The following is a 22163-nucleotide window of genomic DNA, read 5'->3' as shown; positions in this document are numbered from 1 at the left end:
TGAGGTACTGTATTGATTAAGCCACATTTTTGCAGCAGCAAAAATATGTAGAATATGAATAGCTTCCACTCTGAACACAAAGCTGTAAATTAATAGGTGCGTTTTGTTGAGCTAGTAAACCAGGAGTGCTTGACGTATAACCATAACGTTCCTCCCACAATCAGATATTTCAGTCTGAATGTCTATAAAATGGTTGGTGTCAAATTTAAAAGCAATGACACAGGATGAGCACGTCTCTAACTTGTGACAGCTAGGGAAAAGGGTTACAGTTTGCTGGAAAATCAGATGAATACATGACAGAACAGTAGTTCTTTGTGGAGTTTAATCAATGTCACAGCCATTAGAAGTGATGAATGTGTCCCTCAGTACCACCCCAATTAGCTGCTTCCCTGCAGGGTCTGGAAACAAGTGGAGAAGAGCAGAACTGGGGAGTGAGGAGACCTATATGCCATAATGGCAAATTTTGATCACATTTCAATGTCTTACTGAAGTGAATGGAGCCCAATCTGTATGATGAGCTCTCAGCACTGTGTCTAGTTGCAATACAAGGTGGGTTGGTTTCTTTAACTAGTTTTGCTGACGCGTTCAGAGAACTGCTCAGGGTATTGCCTGAGATTTTCCTAAAATATTCTAGCAAGAGCCTATAATGGGCAGACATGTTAACATTAGTATTTTCATGCCAGGAACACTGGAGTCCTTAAGTATCGGGAATGTTAATCTTTTTTATGATTAACATTAGACAGCCATCAGGTCACAACACTGTCCCATCAACACCCTCAGGGCTTTCCCTCTGGAGTATAATCCAACAGTTTTGCTCATCCTGTAGGTTTTTATTGTTAATGCTTTAGTATGGCTAAATCCACGTCTACTCTTCACAGTTGGGAGGCTGTTCTTATTACCTGGGTTCTTAAAATCATTAAGGCACAATCCAACCAGCCTTGGCTCACATGAATAGCCCTTGTTCCTATGAGGAGCCCTCCTAAAGCCAAAGGAGTTATTTGCTTGAGTTAGGGCTTGCAGGATTGGACAGCATTCCTTCAAACCTCTCTCAACTAGGAATACACTTGTTTCATAACAAACCCGTGGGGGCAGTTGGGTAAGGAATCTCACTACCTAACTACTTCCTGCTCCCTTATTTTGCTTCTTCCCTTCCCCCATCCCTCTTCTTTCATAAAGTGTCATGCACAATATCCCTTTGGTCTGAAGATCAGCATCGTTCTGCAAAGGAGTCATTAGTGTGTGACCAGTGTGTCCACCTGCTCTTCTCAGAACCCAGGAAGTGATCCAAAGCCCATGCGAGTCAATGGAAAGACCAATGGCATGAATGGACTTTGAATCCGGCACTAGGAGGACGACCTTCAGGATACAAGAGCTACCTTAGCTTTGATCATTTCTGAAGAGCTATTTAAGCAGTTATGCTGCCTTAGATGCATGTCTTCCAAGCTGGCTGCGTGTGTGTGTGTGTGTGTTTTTTTTTAAGGGGTTTTTGCAACACTGGTACTTGGTAAGCTGTTGTCAAACATGGCAACTGTGTCGTTCCCTCCCTTCCCCATTAAAATCCAAGTTAGCTTTTGTTCAGGTCTCTGAAAATTCACAGGCCAGGCCTCAACCCCCGTTGATAGAGTAAAATGTGTCCTACCATTCATCTTTGCTTCAGAAAGGCTTCCCCTTTCCAAACGTGAGGAAGAAACACTAAAAGATCTCAAGAGAGCATTCGGGGTGGCAGCAACAACAAACATTAGTTCAGCAAACTACAGTGCTATTCATTTGCAAGGATTCACATTAGCCACGGAGAAGTGACATGTTCCTTAGCTGATTGCTAATCCCCTGAGTCCTCCTGTGTGAATAATTATTAATCTTACCACAGATTTCAAATGCAAGTTGAGTGGCAGAGGCAGGAAGTACCTAGACACATGCACTGCAAATCTTTCTGTACTTCATCCTTAGCTAAAGGGGCACAATGCGGAAGTGGAGTCAATCAGGGCTTGTGGTGTTTCTCAAGGTAGAGAAGAGATGGGACTTAGCTATAACGAATACAGAGGTGACTTCTCATGAGGCTGCTGAATACAGATGGACACTAATTCTCATTGATGTACTACTCCAATAGGGCTTGATTCTGACAGATGCTGAGCATGCTGATTCTGATCCAGCAAAGTACTCAAGCGTGTGCTTAATATTAAGCATGTGAGCAATTGTATGCTTGGGACTGGCGTGCTCAGCACGTGGCAGGATTGAGTTCATATTGACTATCCCAGCCTCTGCTACCATCCTAGTGTCACCTAACAGAGAGGCCCCAGGAACAGACTTTGGTGCCTCGATCCTACAGTCTTGGCATACTCAAAAAACCCACGGAAATCTTACCTATTCTACATAGGTTTTTTCTACTGCCCTAAGGAACATCAATTTAATGTTTTTTTTTTTTTTTTAAAAAGTGAATCCTGACTTGTACATGGAATTTCATGCTTCCTGGTGTGTTCATACAAGTAAGTAGCAATGTTCTGAAAGAGACATAAGCTGTATTTCACACCGATGTCATATGTGGTAGGTTAAGGGATGGGAGATCCTAAAGAGCTGTCATGGGCTGTTTTCAGTGTTCGGGAGAAATGGTTTAAATTTGACCTTTGCTGTTAAATTTTAGGCCTGAGGTAAATTAGAAATGTTAACAGCACTTGTTCCTATATAGAAACACAATTATGACTACATTGTCTCATTCAATTCATTTTTTTTAAAGACACAGTGTAAGTAAGGTAAAGAACCTCTTCAGGCTGTCACAAACCGCATCTCTAGTCATGGACAAGCAGCAGCCTTTTAATGGCAGCATGATTAATTGCGAGACAAATATTGAGTGTAGGGTCAGGGCCAGAAATGCTCAAGAGTTAAAAATCCAAGTGAATGTGGTGAGGCTGATTGTATGAGGGGTATAACTCTTCTCCTGTGGTGGAAGAACTGGGCCTGAAGTGTCTGTGAATTGTATTAATGAATCCTGAGGGCAGGGGAATTGGAAAGAATCCATTTGGGCTGAGATATGGAGTCTTGAGCTGAGGTTTTCTAACATGATTTTGGGCACCCACGGGCTCTAATTTTTCAGAAAATGCTGAGCAAACCGGTCTCAAAATAGGCATTCAACATAAACACATCTTGGCCTTGAGCTAGCGGGGACTCCTAACTTATAACTAGTGAAGGACATTCACACAGCAGGCAGAGGAGAGTGTTAAGAAGGTAGGGGTGGGTGGGATGGGTATGTGTGTGTGGTGAGAGTAGAGGCAGGGGTGGAGGAGATTGAGAAGTGAATATTAAAAAGGCCCCCCCCTCGTAAGGTTACATCCTGCAGTTCCTATTAATCTCTTACTAGTATGAAACTCTCCCTGAGGTCAATGCCAGTTGGCACTGAATGACTCTTTCACCCATCCTCACTTAAAATGAACTTTGGCTCTCAGATGACCTTATCTGTCCAGATCTCTGAGGCTGGAAGTGGGTGGAGAGAAATAGACTATTCTGTGAATGAGCAGACATGCGGTAAGGGGTGGAGGAAGATGGTGTGTCACAGAAACAGGAAAATGGATAGGGATGTTCTGGAAAGTGCTAGGAGAGGCAAGTCTAAGGATGCTGCATGAGGTGTTAGGCACATGGTATTTCACAAAAGCTACTTGAGCCTCAGTTTCCAGCTGAGCTGAGCAGCTGTCAAGTATAAAAAGAGGCTCGGTGAAGGCACTGCAGAGAGAGCTTTAGAAACCAGCACTAAACTTGGGATGACCCTCCTCCTGCCTGGAAGACTGAAGAAGTAGCCTATGGAAGATCTGGTGCTAAAAACCACATAGGCAGAGCTTCCAGGTAGACAGCATTACCATTTCTGTGAAGTGGTGATCCCTTCACACATGGTATGAAAGGGTTGTTATGGGCTTTAAGAGATCAATTAACCTGCCTGCTTCCACCTGGAGGTGGGGCTGGACTGATTAGAAATGAAGCCCAGCTGGGGCAGAGCAGGGCTAGCTGCTTTTCCATAAGAGCTGTGTAAGCCAAGTCAAGGGAAGCAAGACCTGGGAGAGGGTCTGGTAAGTAGCCTGAGAAGGAGGAGGCAGAGCAGATAGGCTACTGCAGGGGTGAGCTGGCAACCTGAATGGAGACATGGGCCTTGAGGAGCTGTAACCTGTCTGAGTCCAGAGCGAGGGGAGGAGCATGCCAGTCTCTGGACAGTGGGGATGTTGAAGGGCAGGAGCCTGAGACAAGCGTGGGGACAAACTGTAGGAAATGAGGTGCTCTTGTGAGGAAGAGGCAGCCAGCTTTGCCTAGCCAGGCTGAAATTTTGGGTTTTTGTGTGTGTATATTTTCATTGGACTTCAGTAAAGGACATGAAGCTCCTAGAAGGGGTTAGATGCTGTAAAGTGATGTGCTTGGAGGGCTAGCTCCCTCCTATAGCTGGAGTGAGCCCAAAGAAGGTGGAAGAGCTGAGGTAAGAGGTGCTGCAATAGGAGGGGGCATGCTGGGATGTGTTTGCTGCAGGTATTGAGTGCAGTATTCTGGTAATAGAGGGTGTTCTATGATGTTTCATTTTTTTAAAAATTATTTTGTTTGCCTTTTAAAGGAATAAGAGCTACTAGCTAGAGTCTTCAAAGATAGTTAAGTGACTAGTGGGAAGGTATGGTGAGGAACAGAGATGGCCCTACAGGACGTATGAAAATTTGGAATTTGTGGAAGCTTGGGTCTAGGTCTTTGTCTGAACTCTGTGGCTTGCACCCACCTTTAATGAAGACATGCCTTCATCAGTTTTCATGCCTGAGAAATGAAATTCTAGGTGCAAAATTCTGCTCTCTGTGATGCAGGAGCAGCCGCAACCAGGTTGGTTGGGTTGCCCTGGTATAACCGAGAGCAGAACTAGATTGAAGTTGTTTGCTTGTAAGTAAAGGTCAATTCAAAATCCACAAAGAAGGGAAAAAGTAAACTAGCATTAGAGGAACACGTTTGCTTGATACATGTGCCGAAGAGTTCTCTGCCAAAAAAGGGCCTAATCTGCTCCAGGATCCAGCCCAATACCAATGTGTGAGTCCTGTTGCAATACACTTACTTTGAAATAACACTTGCATGGACCAATGGCTCAGTACTGAGATTTTTCTCAAACCCTCAGTGATTTCATGGAGGACATGCTCAGCCAGCACTATGCAAGATCACAGAATTAAGGGGCTGTAAAGCTTTTGCTCCCCATCTCCAAATCCCTACTCCTGGCCTTTAAGAGTCCTTGAAAGATTTGCACCATGCCCTTGAAATGGATCAAGTTCTGGATTTGGCGCCAGAATGACACCCAGAGAACTGATGTGATGTGTTCTTGCCTGCTTGTGTTACTGAGTAATCATTGCCACTATTACACCATTCAGTTTGTAGTGATTCTTTATCCTGTAGCTCTGCATTATCATTGTAGTCACTGCATGCTTGCAAGTAGCACACTCCTGGAGCCACAAGCCATCTGGGTTCTAGTTTTAGCCTTAAATGTTCACGGCTAGAAAAAGAATCTGGGTTTCTTGGATGATAACTTAGTCGGGAGACTGAGCCCAGTGCAGCAACAGTGACGTGGATTTTCAAATATGGATGTACGAAATCTGAATCCAAACAGTGCTATGGAATTAGTCCTGTGGTATTTAGAGGACTTGAGAGGCTGGTGAAGATGTTGAAGATACACACTGAATTAGGCAGAAATGAAATCTTATTCAGTGTTCATGGAGCAACAGAACAAAGAGCCCTGCATGACTCCTACCAAGGAGAGCTGAAGATCTGGGATTTGAAATTAGCACACATACTGTGTCAGTGTGTGGTGTGGTGGCTTTTTGTGTGCTCTCTTCTCTTCTCCCCCTCCCGTAACTTTGCTGGTAAGGCTCAGGTGTGTATATAAAGGGAGGCCTGTGATCTGCAGTCCATTATAGAAGACAGTGTGACACACAAAATCAGCCATAAGAGAGAGGCAGCTCAAAGTCTGAGCTAGAAAAAGGAGAGGAGCAGGCTGATAGAAAAATCCTCATTAAAATTAAAAGTAGGAAAATAACATCAAAAGAAATGGAACATAAAACACTGTCTAGAGTACTAGGAAAAAGACAAAAGAATTAGTGTTGCCAGTTCACGCTTTGTGTGAAGAAACAGTAATTTATTTCCCTGAGACTTCTGAGCAACAGAACCTGACAATTGGAGACTGCCAAAGAGGTGAGGTTTTGTTTTAATGAGCACCTTCTACATCTCAACGACTGTGGAGAAACCAGAGTCTGTAGAGCCCTGTGGAGCATCCACAAATCACACTTTGCATCTGAAAAGCAAACTACAAAGAGTGGAGTTACTAATATTGTTTTAAAAATTGCATTTTTATACAAAGATGAGAACAAAACTTAATTTTATGGAAAAACAAGGATGTGGAGCCCAGTATAGACAGACAACAGTGTAGGCATCTGCACAGAATATTAATTGCCTATCCCCGTTTAAAATACTTCTCCCGATCATTTCTCAGGGGATCTTTTTCAATCCTGGAAGTTGTTGGAGCTGGGGAGAAGGAACTCTCAAAGAAAAGAGAATATTTCACCAGCCTGTGTTTTCAAGGTGGGGAGGGAAGTTAGGAAGAGCTGACAGAGCATTTCACTGCAGAGGAGGGGGTGTAGCCTGACTGAGCAGAATATCAGATTTGAAATTTTTGTCAGGGGAATGGGTGGTATTTATGCTGCATTGCAGCTTGGTTCTCCTGGACTTGCCCATAGCTTACAACTCTGAATTGGACAGCTGCCTGAAATCTGTGGTCTGCTCCAGCGCATGGTATTGGGCGAGGATAAATTGTTCTATACTGACTTAATCGAGAAGAGGGAGGCAGGTTTGTCCGTCTCCTCTAACCACACTGAATAATGTGAACATTTCTGATGGCAACAATCCCCTACCTTGTCAGGTGGTGGAGTCTCAGCCAAAAGGGCCAGTTCAAACTATCTAGGGGTTCCTTCAGATAACTTTTGTCTCTAGTCCCCACCCATAAATCTGGGGGAAAACTAAATATTCTCTTGGGAATCCGTGGTAGCTAATACCTCCCCACTCACAAGCTCTGAGTCAGTGCATGAAACAAAGACCATTATCTGGGGAGGAGGGGGAAAAAGGGGACACCGAATAAACTTTGGAAAGCCAATAATCAACTGTGTGTGTATTAAGACTCTCAACTCCCACGTGTCTTGGCAATAGTCTTAAACTCAGTTCTCCACTCACGGGAAGAGCATTCAGTCAAGTAGTGTGCTCTTGAAATAGCCACTTTCCTTCTCTGCTTTACCCCCACTTTGTTGTTTGGACTAGCAGCATTCCAGCCTGTGAGGGAAGAGCTGCCTGGCCTGCTCTGGAGGATCCACCACTTAACCTTGTGGTAGCGATGGGAGGTCCTCACTGGAGTTCTTCAGCTGTGCTGCTGTCCTCTGTGGCTTCAGCAAAAGCTGCCTCAGACTTCGCGGCTGCTCCTGTGCCATCAGCCACCTCTTGACAAAAGCTTCCTTTTCATAATGCCTTCAGAGAGGGACAGTGGCATATCGGACCTTGGACGGAGTCACCAGGAATGTACTCCCACTAGAGATAAGTCCCTTGCTGTCTACCTTTGTCCAGGCTCTGCTGCCCAGCCGTGCCAGATGGTGGTTTTGACTCCTCACCCCAGGTATGCCTGGTGCAGTTCTGATGTACTTTCATTACCTGACTGGGATAACAGCATTTAATTACCCCCCAAACTTAGCTGCATTTTGATTAACGTGCCCCTAAACTGAACTGGAACCAAAATGCAAATACAGCCTGGCCTATTCAATCATTTCCCTCCTTACGGAGCCTCTATCCACTTGTTCTTCCCCTCTACACCAACAGGTGTCATTAGTGAGCTCCCTTCTCTCTAGGCCACTTGGCTTGCACAAAACATGAATGATATTTGGAGTAATTAAAATCAACAAGCTGGATCCCTTTGTCCCTTCCCCGTGTACAATACTGCACTCCTGGTGCTACAAACAGAACTTAAGGCTACTGCAGTGTTGAAATGACAAGGGACTTAATCCTAAAGTTTGTGGTGATTGCAATAACAAGTCAGGCAATGTATGCCCAGAGCATTACCCTCCCTCCCGGTACAATGCCAAAACTTAATTGCAGCATTGGCAATGTTAGCAAATCCAGAGTTGCAGTATGTGTGGGGTTGGGTAGAAGCAGCACTGAAGTGCATTATATTGTGATCATCTGTCATGTGTTGAATTTGTGGAGGGCAGAAGCCCATTCCTTGTGATGTGTTCCCATTAGGTTATGTCTAAGAGGTGCCCTGTAACTTGGTATTTCTGTGCTCATGGAATAAATCAGGTGAAATTCACAAGAAGTATTGAATCCCAAGGCTGACTTTCCTCTTTTCTTTCTGTACATGTCCAGGGAAATCCTGCCATATATCCATATCCTTTCCCTTTCTGCATGGATCATTGGCTCCCCTTGATTAAAGGGAAATCAAACAAGAAACAACTGGAATCTTGATTCTTTTTTCCACCAGAGTTGACCTGGATAGAAATAAACTTTCTTTTTATTATGGGGAAATTACATTGAACTTTAATTGGCTTGTCATAGCTAATATTTCTGCAAATTAACACAACCCAGTCAAGGCTTATGTCTCTCTTCTCTTCACCTCCCCTCCCTCATGAATCCTACAAGGAAGAAATCTTTAAAACTGGTCCCTATGTTGCACTAAAGGGGAACTTGGCAGATACAATAATCTAAATCTCCTCACAAACAGTTTAGTCACACTAGGAGGACTTAACCCTCTGGAAACATGGGAACCCCACCAGTGCAAATGAGATGCAAATGCAACCAGTGGGTTTTCTTTCCACATTGTCATAACCCACAGACCTTTGAACCTGGGTCCACAGGGATTCCAGGAGCAGCAATGCTGCAACCATCCACCTGGCAGCCTGCTGACAATAGCTGACCCAGGACCAGCCCCAGTGTGAGGCTCCGCCCCTGATATCCCAATGGCAGAGTTCCAGAGCCGCTGATTGCCCTTTGGCCCTACTTAAACCAGCAACAGGAAGCTGTCTGAACAACTGGGATCTGCTGAGTTCTGGACTGTGTGCCTTCTGGCTCTAGCTCCACCGGCCTCACTTGACTCCTGATCCTTGGTTTGTCTCTTGCCTCTGACTTGTGGTTCTGATCTCCAGTTTCTCTCCTGCTTCTGACCTCCCAGTATCCCAACCCAGCTGACTCCTGACTGAGGACTACAGCTCTGACCATTAAGTCTGGCTACCCATGATCTGGCCCTGACACGTCTTCTATCTGGGGAAAGGGGGTGTCCAGGCACATACATCTCTTATGCAATTCACATGTGCATCTTAGAGAGAGCACTGGGGAGTTAAATGTCCACATTTTCTCTTTAATGTTTTAAATGTCTTGATTTCTTTCTGCTCTAGACCCTCAGCTGATGTAGTGGCAAAGAGCCCTGTGGCACCGTATAGACTAACAGACGTATTGGAGCATAAGCTTTCGTGGGTGAATGCCCAGTTCGTCGGATGCATCAGTGTAAATTGATATAAACTGATGTAAATTGTCATAGCTCCATTGACTTCAATGACAACTTATACCAACTGAGGATGTGCCGCATTCTGTGAATGGTCAGACCCCACATCCTGCCTTCAGTGAGGTATATGTGCGGCCACTGGAATAATGTCTGACACTTACCCCTTGCCTGGGGTTTGCCTTCATAGTTAAAGACTAAAAGGTACATCCCAACCTAAAACAGTTCCTGATCTTGATGTTTTCCTCTGGGGGGAGGAGGGAGTCTCTCTTTCTGTCTCTGCCCTTAGTTCCTTCATTCCCTTTAGAGATACTGAGGGCTTGTCTACATCACAAAGTTGCAGCGCTGGTGAGGGGGTTACAGCGCTGCAACTTAGGAGGTTTACACATCTGCAGGGCATCACCAGCGCTGCAACTCCCTGTTTGCAGCACTGGCCGTACTCCCGTTTTGTCTCGGGTGTAGAGGATCCAGCGCTGGTGATCCAGTGCTGGTAATCAAGTGTAGACACTTACCAGCGCTTTTCTTGACCTCCGTGGAATAAGCAGGTATCCCAGCATACCTGAGGAAGCCTCTGGTAATCAAGCTGGTCTCCTTCCCCGGTTTGCTCTCGCGTTCCCCGAACCCCAAGCAAGCAGGTCTCCTTCCATGCGGTTTGCAGGGTGGTTCGGGGAACGCGAGAGCAAACCGCGGCGAAGCTGGTCTCCTTCCCCGGTTTGCTCTCGCGTTCCCCGAACCCCCGAGCAAGCAGGTCTCCTTCCCTGCGGTTTGCTGGGTGGTTCCGGGAACGCGATAGCAAACCGCGGCGAAGCTGGTCTCCTTCCCCGGTTTGCTCTCGCGTTCCCCGAACCCCCGTGCAAGCAGGTCTCCTTCCCTGCGGTTTGCAGGGGGGTTCGGGGAACGCGAGAGCAAACCGCGGCGAAGCTGGTCTCCTTCCCCGGTTTGCTCTCGCGTTCCCCGAACCCCCCTTGAAGCCGCCCAACAGTGCTGCAGTGTGGCCACATCTAACACCACTTGCAGCGCTGGTTGCTGTAAGTGTGGCCACTCTGCAGCGCTGGCCCTATACAGCTGTACTAATACAGCTGTAACAACCAGCGCAGCAAAATTGTAGATGTAGACATACCCTGAGTCTTCTGTGTCTTGGAATGTGGCCAGTGGTGAACTGGAGCCAGTTTCCACAGACTTGTTGTTACATTTTGAAGCAGTTTTAGGACCAGTTGTTAACCCGCTTCCCTGCGAGGGGGCACTGTGGCTTTGATGGGCTCTGGCCAGGGCCGGTGCAAGGATGTTTTGCACCCTAGGCGAAAATTCCACCTTGTGCCCTCCCCCTCCCCTCCATGCGCCCCCACCCTGAGGCGCTCCCCACCCTCTGCCCTGAGGCACTCCCCCCTCACCCCAGCTCACCCCTGCCCTGCCTCTTCCCTGAGCACACCATCGCCACTTCACTTCTGCTTCCCAGGCTTGCGGCGCCAATCAGCTTAGGTGCCACAAGCCTGGGTGGTGGGAGAAGTGAAGCAGCCATGGTGAGCTCGGGGAGGAGGCGGGGCAGGGGTGAGCTGGGACAAGGAGTTCCCCTGCATGGCCCTCCCCCTTACTTGCTGCAGACAGCCCTCTCCGCTCTCCCCTGCCCCAGCTCCCTCCACCTAAATGCTGGCGGCTACCAGGGTGGCTGAAGATCCAGCTGCTGCGGTTGCTGCCAAAGAAAATGGCGCCCCCCAAATCCCAGTGCCCTAGGCGACTGCCTAGATCACCTAAATGGTTGCACCGGCCCTGTCTCCGGCTGAGAAGTGATGTAATTCCTCATCTGGCTGCTGGGGGTGCTGTGCTGTGGGAGCCATGTAGGCCACCGCCTGGTCCTGAGCACGGGCCCTGTTGCTGTTGTTGCTCCCCCAACCCCTGGCCCTGGGGCTCCCGCTGCTGCCTGGTGGGTCTCCGGCTGCTCTGCTGGGCCTAGGCTGCGTCCTGTTGCTCTGAGCCGCTCTTCCCATGAGTACCCACCACCCTACTCCTAGCAAGCCCCTGCCTCCAGCCAACCCTTGCCGCACCCGCCCCCCTCCGCTCAAAGCCGGTCAGCCCTGTACCCCCATGCCCTACCTGCAGTCAGCCCCTAGCTCTGGTCAGCCCCTGCCCTGCTTTCAGCCAACCCCGCACCCTCCTGTCTCCAGCCAGCTCTGCACCCCCTGCCCTGCCTGCAGCCAGCCCCGCACTTCCTGCCCCACACCCTGTCTGCAGCCGGCCCCAGGTCCGCTAGTGCCCTGCAATTCCCAGGGCAGTAACCCTGCACACCTGCTTCAATGAGGGGGGCAGGGAGTAGCTGGGACCCACACATGGTCACGCCCTAGGATGACCAGACAGCAAGTGTGAAAAATCGGGATGTGGGGGGGAGTAATAGGAGCCTATATAAGAAAAAAACCCCAAAATTGGGACATCTGGGCACCCTAGCACACTCCCAGGAAGTGGCAGGGCGCCACACATGTGAAACGAGCTCATTTCTAGTTCAGGCCCATCTTTTAAAAAAAGAGCTTTAGATGGGGTTAACATACAGCCATGTTTTCCCGGACATGTTGGGCTTTTTGGTTCTTAAATCACCGTTGGGAAAATATGGACATATGGTAAACCTATTGGTACAAAAAATACATACTGTGGCACATGCCTTAAATCAGAACTTTTTATAGGGAGCCTGTTAAGATTTTGACACCTCATCACTGAATGCGGCTTAAAAATATCCTAGCAGAGTAACCTTGTCTCCCCCTGCCAAGTCCTAAAACATGACATCTGCTGAGATTTATCCATGTTGCCTTCTCCACCTTCCTAACCTACATGGGGGACAGCCCCAGAATGTGAGAGATCAGATTCTTTGCCTCACACTGACATGCCATCCAATTTTTCACAAATCACTTTACCTTTTTGGTGTCCACTCTTGCCCTTTGCTTTGTCTCTTTATGGTTGGGATTTTGAAGGGGTCTAGGGAGGTTAAGTGCCAGTCTCAGGTGAATTGGAAAATACCAGCTGGGATTGTAAACTGCTTGAGGGTAGAGATTCTCTTATGTATCTGTACCATTTTTAGCTGAAAGAGACCTTGGTCTTAGCTGGGGCCATTAAGCATCAACATAATACAAATAACTAGTAATAAAAACAAATTCAAGAAGCTTATTATGTGGGATTCTCTTAAGCATGAACAATATTTTCTATATCTTCAGTTTCATTGTTCAGGTTCTTAGTTGTAAATTTTAAAGTGTAAAAAACTAAGATACCTGCAGGTTTGCATGGCCTGGAGGTAATTTGTTACTTCTCTTATCAATGGTTCTTCCATAGTAAGGTGAGAATTCTGAGAGATAGAAATCCATTGACTGGCTAAAGTATTTTGCCCTCCCACCCTGCTTCTCAGTCATATAGGCCTCCTGAAGCAACTGGTACTTCTAAAGGTGACTGCACGGGGATGTTCAGTGCTGTCTAGTATTGCTGATTCTCAGGGCCGGTGCAAGGATGTTTCACGCCCTAGGCGAAACTTACACCTTGCCCCTTCCCCGAGCCCCCACCTTGAGGCATCTCCCTCTCGGCAGCTCCCCCTTCCACCCTGAAGTGCCCTCCCCCCTGCGGCAGCTCCGCCCTGAGGTGCCCCCCTTTGGCAGCTCCCCATCTCCCACCCTCCGCTCTGACACACCTCGCCACCCTAGCTCTCCCCTATTCCGCGCACGAGCACCCCAAGCATGCCGTCGCTGCTTCACTTCTGCCTGCCTGCCAGGCTTGCGGCACCTAAGCTGATTGGCGCTGCAAGCCTGGGAGGTGGGAGAAATGAAGCAGCTCATCCCTGCCCCGCCTCCTCCTCCCCGACCAAGCCATTGCTGCTTCACTTCTCCCACCTCCCAGGCTTGCAGCGCCAAATCAGCTTATGCGCCGCAAGCCTGGGAGGCAGGAGGAGTGAAGCAGCCACGGTGTGCTCGGGGAGGAGGCGGGGCAGGGGTGAGCTGGGGCGGGGAGTTCCCCTGCATGCCCCCCCCCCCTTACTTGCTGCAGGCAGCCCTCCCTGCTCTCCCCTGCCCCAGCTCCCCTCTGCCTAAATGTTGGGACGGCCTGAAGATCAGGCCGGAAAATGCAACCTCCCAAATCCTAGTGCCCTAGGCAACCGCCTAGGTTGCCTAAACGGTTGCACCGGCCCTGCTGATTCTGCCACAACAGCCTCAAAATTGGTGGGACTTAAAAGAATGACCTAAATCTACCCCCTGGGCTTTCAGTATCTTTGGGCAGACAGACCAACTGGGGAAACCACTACAGTGGTTGAAATCCTAGTCCCACTGAAGCCAATGGCAAAATCCTGTCCCTATTGAAATCAGTTGGCAAAATTCTCATTATCTCTAGCATGAATAATATAGTAGTAAGTAGAATTTGCTTTGGTTTTTATAGTCTATTTGCTGCAGAGTAGTCAGTTTAAAAAAAAAAAATCCAGTGTGAAACAAGGACCTGAGAGTTACCTACCTCTGCTATAATAACTGAAGAGAGCAAAGTGGAGAAAGCAATTTGCAAAGCTACACTTGAAAGTCATTCTAGCATAACATCATCATTGCAATTAGCCATCAAAAGATTTGTTCCATTACATTTTTTTTAACTGTCTCGTCAAGATGACTCTACTTGTATCAGGATTTGGTACTCCAAAGGGAAGTTAAGAAAAAATGAATACTAATTCTTTCATTAACCATCGTGAGACAGCCTTCACTTCTCATAATTCTTCACATAGCGTTTTGGTCCTCTAACACGATAACCCTGGGGAATCAATAGGCGTAAAATGCTCAAGGAAAGGTAGAATTCGGGAGAAAGAAACATTGCATATTTATAGCTATAGTACTGTAATGAGGGGTGGGGAGTGGATAGAGTCTTAAAATGAAGTGGTACTTTCGAAATAATAGAATAGCAGCATAATTGCCATCATACAAGAGATTATCCACGGGCCCTTACACTTTCTTCACATGATGGTTAGTCTGGTAGTAAAATTAGAAGGGGAAGAAGACATAATGTAATAAACTCAAATTAAAATATGATTTCCAGAAAATCACAAGCTGTATACACGTTTTTGATATCTTATTATTTAAATGAACTTTCAGATCTGAGTGCAATAATTCACTGGTCCTCTAGTTGTGGATGCTTCTGAAGAGACGGGGGCTATCCAGCTGAATATTTTATTTCTCTGTGTGAACTTAAATATTTATTTCCTTTGCCTTTAGCTTGATGGTTTCACATATTACTGTGATTTAAAAAATAATTGCTGCTCTGAAATGTCTTTCTGGTGTAAGGAGTTGAGTATTTATTATTTTAATGCCTAAACATTCCTAATACGGATGATCTAACTAGTGTGTGTTTTTGCTGAGAATAAAGGGCCTGATCCAAACCCTATTGAAGTCAATGGGGGTCTTTGATAAAATTATGGCTTTCTAGGGTCCTGATTCATGTTTCTCTTTAAGCATGTGAATCAGTGGTTAAAGCTAATCCCATGTTTAAGAGCTGTTGCTGGTTTAGAATTTAATATAGCTATTTTTTTATATACACATAAGGGACTGAATCCTACTCTACTGTGTCGTATATTTGCAACTGCACTTTCTTGAGCGACTTTGATAAATGAAAGTGGAACTTGCTCCAATAACTATAAAAATTAAAACTGCAAATTTTAAACTTGATTTCTCTCCTTTCTAAACTAGGTAATATAAAGCTGACAGTAAAATTCTCAGGAAAGACTAATTTTATCTCTCTAATAAGAACCTTGAGACTTGTGTTCACTGACTTCTAAATTTCATTCACCTGTCTTTAGTTCATTTTATAGGTGACATCTCGGAAATAGTAGTAATTCATTGCAACAGCTCTTGCACTGTTACCAGTGGGGAAATAAAGTTTCTAAGAGAAATTATGCAAAGAACTGTTCTTAGATCTTGTCATGTAATGTGGGAGATGAAAGTATTTTAGAAGACATCTTTTCTTTTGTAGGAGACAAGGCTGACTGTGGCCATCAGAATCTCCTGGCTAGAACAGACAAAAATCCAATTGCTCTAATACACCTGTACTATATCAAATAAGTAGTTTTAACTGTTTCTAAAGGGTGGGGAGGGGGGAGGTTCTAAGTGTCATTTTTAAAATTTTTGTCTGATACTCAGATAAATTTATTCATTTTGAAACGTTGTTTTCCTAGCTCTGCACAACGCCCCCTGCTGCCCCCCAGACGTCCCTATATTAAGCCTTTGCCCCATAATGGTTCTTTGAGAAATGTTCAACTCTAGCTGTTGCTTTGTTGTAGCAAAGAGTTGTTATTCAGACTTCCTACTCTGTTTTGCATTTCAGCTGTCAACGGAAGTGAAAGATGAAGCCTCCCGTTCTCTTGGTTCTTGTGATCTGTACAGTTGTCGGCACAAATTTGAAGTTGGTATCAAAGAGAAATTCCGGTAAGTCTCAGAAAATTGTGATCGTTGTTTGATATTTAACAAAGTCTGGCTTTGGTGATCAGGTCATAGGCCCAGTTTTTGTTCTGCATGCATAATCCCTGTTGATTAATTATTTAAGAAGGCTGGTATCCAACACAAACTGCCTGCTACTTGTGCAACAGGCTAAACGTTGCATCCGTGGAATTTCTGTTAGTGTGTTCATTGTATTGAAATATAATGAAATTAAGCCTAAAGTGATTTACCACGAAAAATGCTGATCTGTCTAGCTTATGAGTATTTTAGGGTTGGTCTTATTTGTTTTACAAGGGCCCAATTCTCAATTACACTAAGGTGCTCAAATGTCCTTGTGGAAGTATAAAAGGATCTTAAAAGTCAATATGAATTTACGTCCACTTTCAGGCCCCTTTACATGCTGGGTGGTGTAAAGGGACCTATCTGCAAATAAGAATTGGGCCCAAAGTCTTTAGATATTAAAAAAAAAAAGACATTTTATAAAGTATCTTAGCTGGCCTAGAGCCAACATATCATCTAGCTTGAAAGAAGAGACCATCTAACCCGTAGAATTGGCACTGGCAACAAAAGTAACTTCTTGTCCAGAGGGTTATTTTTACCCAGAGTTTAAAGATGTGATCTGAACCTGCTATCCTTTCTCAAGCTAAACTCTGACCTCAGAGGGATTCATGTCTGAGGAGGAGGAGCAGTATTAGGCCTCAAGATCTTGCATACAGTTGTGAATCTTCTAAGATCATAGTAAGTAGGTACGGGATAAAATTGAGCCTGTTGTTGAATGTGCGGTATATGCCTTATTTGGTTGATTGTGTCTAAGCTACTTTTTTGTGGTGATTGTGTGCCACAGGTATGAACTTAAGGGCTCTTAACAAACTGTGTGCCCTCAGTCTTTCAGCTAAGGTATCTAGCCAGAAAGTCATGTGTAAAAACAAATGACTTGTCTGGTGTCTGCTGGTTTTTTTTTTTTTTTTTCAGTTCAGTTTCTACATTTTCCAGTGAGAAAGATATGTTTAATTTCTCATTATGGACTTGCACACATTCTAGAGAGAGAGCAGTTAAGTCTGTTGTTTAAAAAAAATAGACATTTTTAGACAGTACCTTCTCTCTGGGAGAAATAAAATATAACTCTTCCATTTAGTAAAACTATCTTATTGTCTTGAATTGTTAGTACATCAAGGGCCAGAACCCACTTCCCTTAGGCCGGCACTCTTGCTGAAGTCAGGTGATTGGGCTTTGGCCATAACAAGGAGCTTGATGTGAAGTCTATTGAAAACAATGGAAGCTTTTCATTGACTACTTCGGCCTGACCCAAAGCTTGTGGGGTGTTGTGACACTTCCTACGGTGGTCATGTTTGTGATGCACTTCACTACTGTTTATATTCCATCTAAGAGAATACATGGGTTAAAGGTGTTACCGCAACTCAGTCATTGTCCAATGTTAAACAGTGTTAAACAAGGGTCAAGTTTTGGTACACAGAGACCTCTGCCTGTTAACCTTGTGTTGAAGGTGAAGGAAAAAAACAATTAAAGCCTTTGAAATGTAAAATATTATGTAACAACATCTCTTGTTTCCTTTCCCTTTAGCTGGGAAAACTCTTGTGTGACTCTCTCTCTTAGATGGCATGAAAGATGGTAACTGTCCTGTTTGGGAAAAGAGAAGTTAATTGAGATGGGCTGAAGCTGCTGTTGCTGTTTTGTTTAAAGTCCAGACCTGTTTCATCCCAGGTGGTGGATGGGATTCAGTTGGCTGGAGAGAAGTGGCAGTTTTATCTGCGGTGTCTCTCTCTGGCCTGATCAGAATGATGAAGTCCTGGGATCCCAGGAGACGGGGGTGGCAGCCATGATGGTAAAGTTTGATCCAGTAGCCAATTTTTCTTCCAAAATCTCTTTCCTTTAGGACTCCAAAAGGAACTAATGGGCAGAATAGTTCATTTTCTCATTATTTTGTCCACTAATTAGGCCTAGTTTCTGACATACCAGTTTTGGCTCATTAATTTCTGGTCCCCCATTTTCTTGTTTACCGAGCACAATCTTAATGCAGTCTTGGAGTTATATTAGTGGGCCTCTTTGTTTGGACTAATTAAGTCTGCCTCCCTTTTGTACCATTTTCCATCAGCATTTGTTATATGTTATTGTGTGACATCTTAACTTATTCTCACTTTTGATAGGTGAACTTACAATTAGGGTAAATTTGTAGGCCCAATTATCAAAACACCATCACTTGCCCTTAGCATGAAGGGAGTCTTGTCTCTGTCTGCTGTGGTTCAGCTCCCTGAAACTACCAGTCCCTGACAACACAGGCATTGCTTTTTCAGGACTTGGTTTCTCTGTATAGGTTAGCCGTACACCAGCTCCAGAGTCCTCCACTGACCACTCACAGAATGACCAGGCCTGTGTCATAACATTTCTTCCCAGGTCTGGATCTTAGCGTTCAAAATATGGGTGTTAGCATGAAAACCTCCAAGCTTAGTTACCAGCTTAGACCTGGTAAAGCTGCCACCAATCAGGAATTTTTAGGGCCTGATACCCTCTGGTACTCCCAAAACCTTCCCTGGGGGACCCCCCAGACTCAGTTGCCTTGAGTCCTACAACAAAGGGAAATAACCCCCTCCCCTTGTTTCCTGGTTACTTCCTCCCAGGCTCCCCTCCCTGGACGACCCTAGGAGATTCCCTGCTTCCAGTCCTGGAAACACAAGTACCGAGAGAGCTAATTTCTCTTCTCCCCCTTACCCAGAGGGTATGCAAAGTCAGGCTTAGTAAATCTAACACAAAGAGATTTTCCCCCTGACTTCTTCCTCCCACCAATTCCCTGGTGAGCTGCAGACTCAATTCCCTGGAGTCCCCCCTAAAGAAAAACTCCAACAGGTCTTAAAAAGAAAGCTTTATAAAAAGAAAGAAAAATACATTAAAAATAGTCTCTGTATAAGGTGAAAATATACAGGGTCAATTGCTTAAGAAAAACAAGTGAATAAACAGCCTTATCCAAAAAGAATACAATTCAAAACACTCCAGCAACTACACACATGTAAATACAAAAGAAAACAATATAAACCTATTGTCTTACTATCTTTGTACTTACAACTTGGAAACAGAAGATTAGAAAGGCAGGAGATAGAAAAATCACTCTCATAGCCGAGAGGGTCAGACCCAAGACAAAGAACAAAGAACTCACACACAAACTTCCCTCCACCCAGATTTGAAAAAGTCTTGTTTCCTGATTGGTCCTCTGGTCAGGTGTTTCAGGTTACCCCTTTTCAGGTGAAAGAGACATTAACCCTTAGCTATCTGTTTATGACAACCTGCTATTCCCAAAGGAAGAGTACCCCACAGTTTCCTAGTTATACTTTAGAACCCAGCTCTGCTGAATGCACAGAACTAAAACTTTTTCTTGTTTTTACTATAAATATATTATCAAAGAACGGAGATTCAAGTGATAGAGAGTAAGAATATTGGTCAGAAGTGAAATGGCTACATATAAAACAAAAGGTAACGTTTTCTAGAGACTAAACTTAACTAATAAGGCATTCCTCTATCTCCTACAAGAAAGCTTACTCAAAATTCTCTCCTCCATGTTCTCAAGCAGTTTGGCTGAGACCCCTTCTCATCAGATCAAGTCCAGTGACCGCTTGTCCTTGCAGACTGAAGGAATACCTAGGGATTCATCTGTACCTCAGATATTAGGGTTGCCAACTGTGAGTGAAGCTATTCTGAGAGATTTTTTACCCCAACATGATGTAATGTCTTTTTCTTAAAATATCCTATTAAAATCTCCCAGATTGCTTTCAATAGTCGCCAGGAGATCGGTGCCGATTCTGGGAGACTCCAGGCCAATCCTGAGGGTTGGCAGCCCTATCAGATATCGTTTAAAAATTTTGTTGTGTTACTCCTAATAGGATAATCCCTGCTATTTACCTCTTGCTGTTAATTTTCTCTCGAAGACTTCACAATCCTTCATTAGCATTTGGCTCAGATCTATGAGTGGTGGCCTGTTGTGAACCATAGAATTCTTAATATACATGTAAATGGACAAATGTTACTTGTCTGAAAGAAAACTTGCTTGTCACCTTTGGTGGTGACCCAATCACTAGACACAGACCGTCAGAACATAATTTTCTGTATGTGTGTAGCTCCTTACCCAACATCCATACCTGTGTTTTGCAATGATAGTGATGAGCAGTGGCACACAGGCTTTCATTAGAGATCTCCCAGGACAGTCTTTGATGAACTAGAGTAGAAATACTAGACAAAGGGGATTCCTGTAACCCTTACGTCCTCTGCCAGTTGGCATCTGGAGGTCCCTGGAGCAGGAGACGAGATGAGAAATAGGGTGAAATCCTGCCCCTATTGAAGTCAATGGAAATTTTACCCATGGTCTGTGGGAGCTGGCAGTATTATGACTTGCTCTGTGGTATCAATAGAACCTGGATGAGTAAATACAGAGAGTGATATTGGCAGTTCCTTTCTTTAAAAGGATATAGGGGTTATAGCTGATCACAAATTGAATATGCCAACAGTGCAAAGGTGTTGTGAAAAAGGCAAACGTCATTCTGGGATGTATTAACAGGAATGTCATATGTAAGACATGGGAGGTAACTGTTAAGCTCTACTCAGGACTGATGAGGCCTCCGCTGAGGTACTGTGTCCAGTTTTGGGCACTGCACTTTCAGAAGTGAACAAACTGAGGAAAATCCAGAGGAAAGCAACAAAAAATGTTAAAAGGTTTAGAAAACATGGCCAGTAAGGAAAGGTTGACAGAGCTGGGCATGTTTAGTCTAGCGAAGAGAAGGCCGAGGAGGGACCTGGTAAATCTTTTAATATGTAAAAGGTGGTGGTTATTAAAGAGGACAGTGTTTAATTGTTCTGTGTCCACTGGGGTAGGACAAGAAGTAATTGGCATAGTTTGCAGCAAAGGAGATTAAAGCTGGATATTGGGGGGAGGGGCTTTCTAACTATAGGGATAATTACACAGTGGAACGTGTTACCTAGGAAGGTTGTGGAATCCCCGTCACTAGAGGTTTAAGAACAGATTAGACAAACATCTGTCAAGGATGGTCTTGGTATACGTGGACTTTCTTCAGCACAGAAGGCTGGACTGGATGACCTCTTGAGGTCCCTTCCAGCCTTACATTTCTACAGTGTCTATGAAACCTAAAATACCTGTAGGTGTAGTGTCTTCCAGCTGATAGTGTGCCACTAGCTATATTTTAGTACATTGTTCTTGGCTGCTTTCTTTGACTTACCTTGCAAAATGCCTTGAGTTATTGGCAGTTTTTGTCAATCTCGATTCAGGTTGAATACCAGTAGGGGAAAAAATCCATTAATATATTAGACTGCCTACTGCTAAATTTAACCTACTGGAGTAAATTCCTCATCTGGGTGGGCCAGTGTATCCCAAGCATAAGATGAAAGAAAATATGGATTTAAGACTAAAATATATAGTGTCCCTTAGTAACTACATGAATCTACTTTCTGTATGCATTCTTTATTATACATACCCTATGAGGCTGCTATGTGGAGCAGAATATTGATTTTTTTTTCTCTCAATGTATGTGAGAAATGCACTTTCTGTGATCTGAAGTATTTGAAGCATAATTGATAACTTTACCCTTTCCTGAAAAGGTCCTTTACATTGGAAGAACTACCTTTTGATTGCTTGACTGCATGCAGGGGACTTCACTGAATGTCATGTGTCATGTGTGAATACATTGTATGGAGGAAAGAACATCAGAGAAGCTGCTATTCTTGTTGTTTATATTACAGTAGTGCCTAGGAGCGCTACTCATGGACCAGGACCCCACTGTGCTAGGTGCTGTATTAAACACACAACAACAAAGAACAGTCAAGAAGCTTACAACCCATATATAAGTCAAGGGACAACAGATAGACACAGACAGCGAGGGGAGTGCAGGGATACAGATGATACTGGTCAATTTGACAGGCAGTAGTCTTGGCAGACAAACAGCTTAACTGTTGTCGAGTTAAATGGTTCAAAGATGTAGATTCTGTTGTCTGAATAGGTTTGGCTGAATCATTACTGGAATTGTGTCTAGGAGGCGACATAATTTTAGATTTTTGGCTCAGAAATAACCCTGAGAACTACAAAATCCTAAATTTCAAAACCCTTGAACTTCTAAGGGCTTGTTTACATTACTGGCTCGATTGATGGGCAGTGATCAATCCAATGGGGGTCAATTTATCACATCTAGTCT

At 44.7% G+C, this 22163-nt stretch overlaps 1 protein-coding gene across 1 annotated transcript in view; it reads left to right on the top strand.

Moving 5' to 3' along the window:
• Positions 1–22163, top strand: part of IL1RAPL2 (interleukin 1 receptor accessory protein like 2) — a 563669-nt gene that overhangs the window by 13813 nt on the left and 527693 nt on the right. The window contains exon 2 of the mRNA XM_050964503.1: positions 15845–15945. Within this exon, the coding sequence (XP_050820460.1) occupies positions 15864–15945 (82 nt within the window). The 5' untranslated portion in view covers positions 15845–15863. The remainder of the gene's footprint in view (positions 1–15844; positions 15946–22163) is intronic.

This window comes from Gopherus flavomarginatus, chromosome 8, assembly GCF_025201925.1.
Source record: "Gopherus flavomarginatus isolate rGopFla2 chromosome 8, rGopFla2.mat.asm, whole genome shotgun sequence".
NCBI lineage: Eukaryota > Metazoa > Chordata > Testudines > Testudinidae > Gopherus > Gopherus flavomarginatus.
The sequence above is the reverse complement of the archived record's forward strand: the minus strand, read 5'-3'. Positions and strand labels throughout refer to the sequence as shown.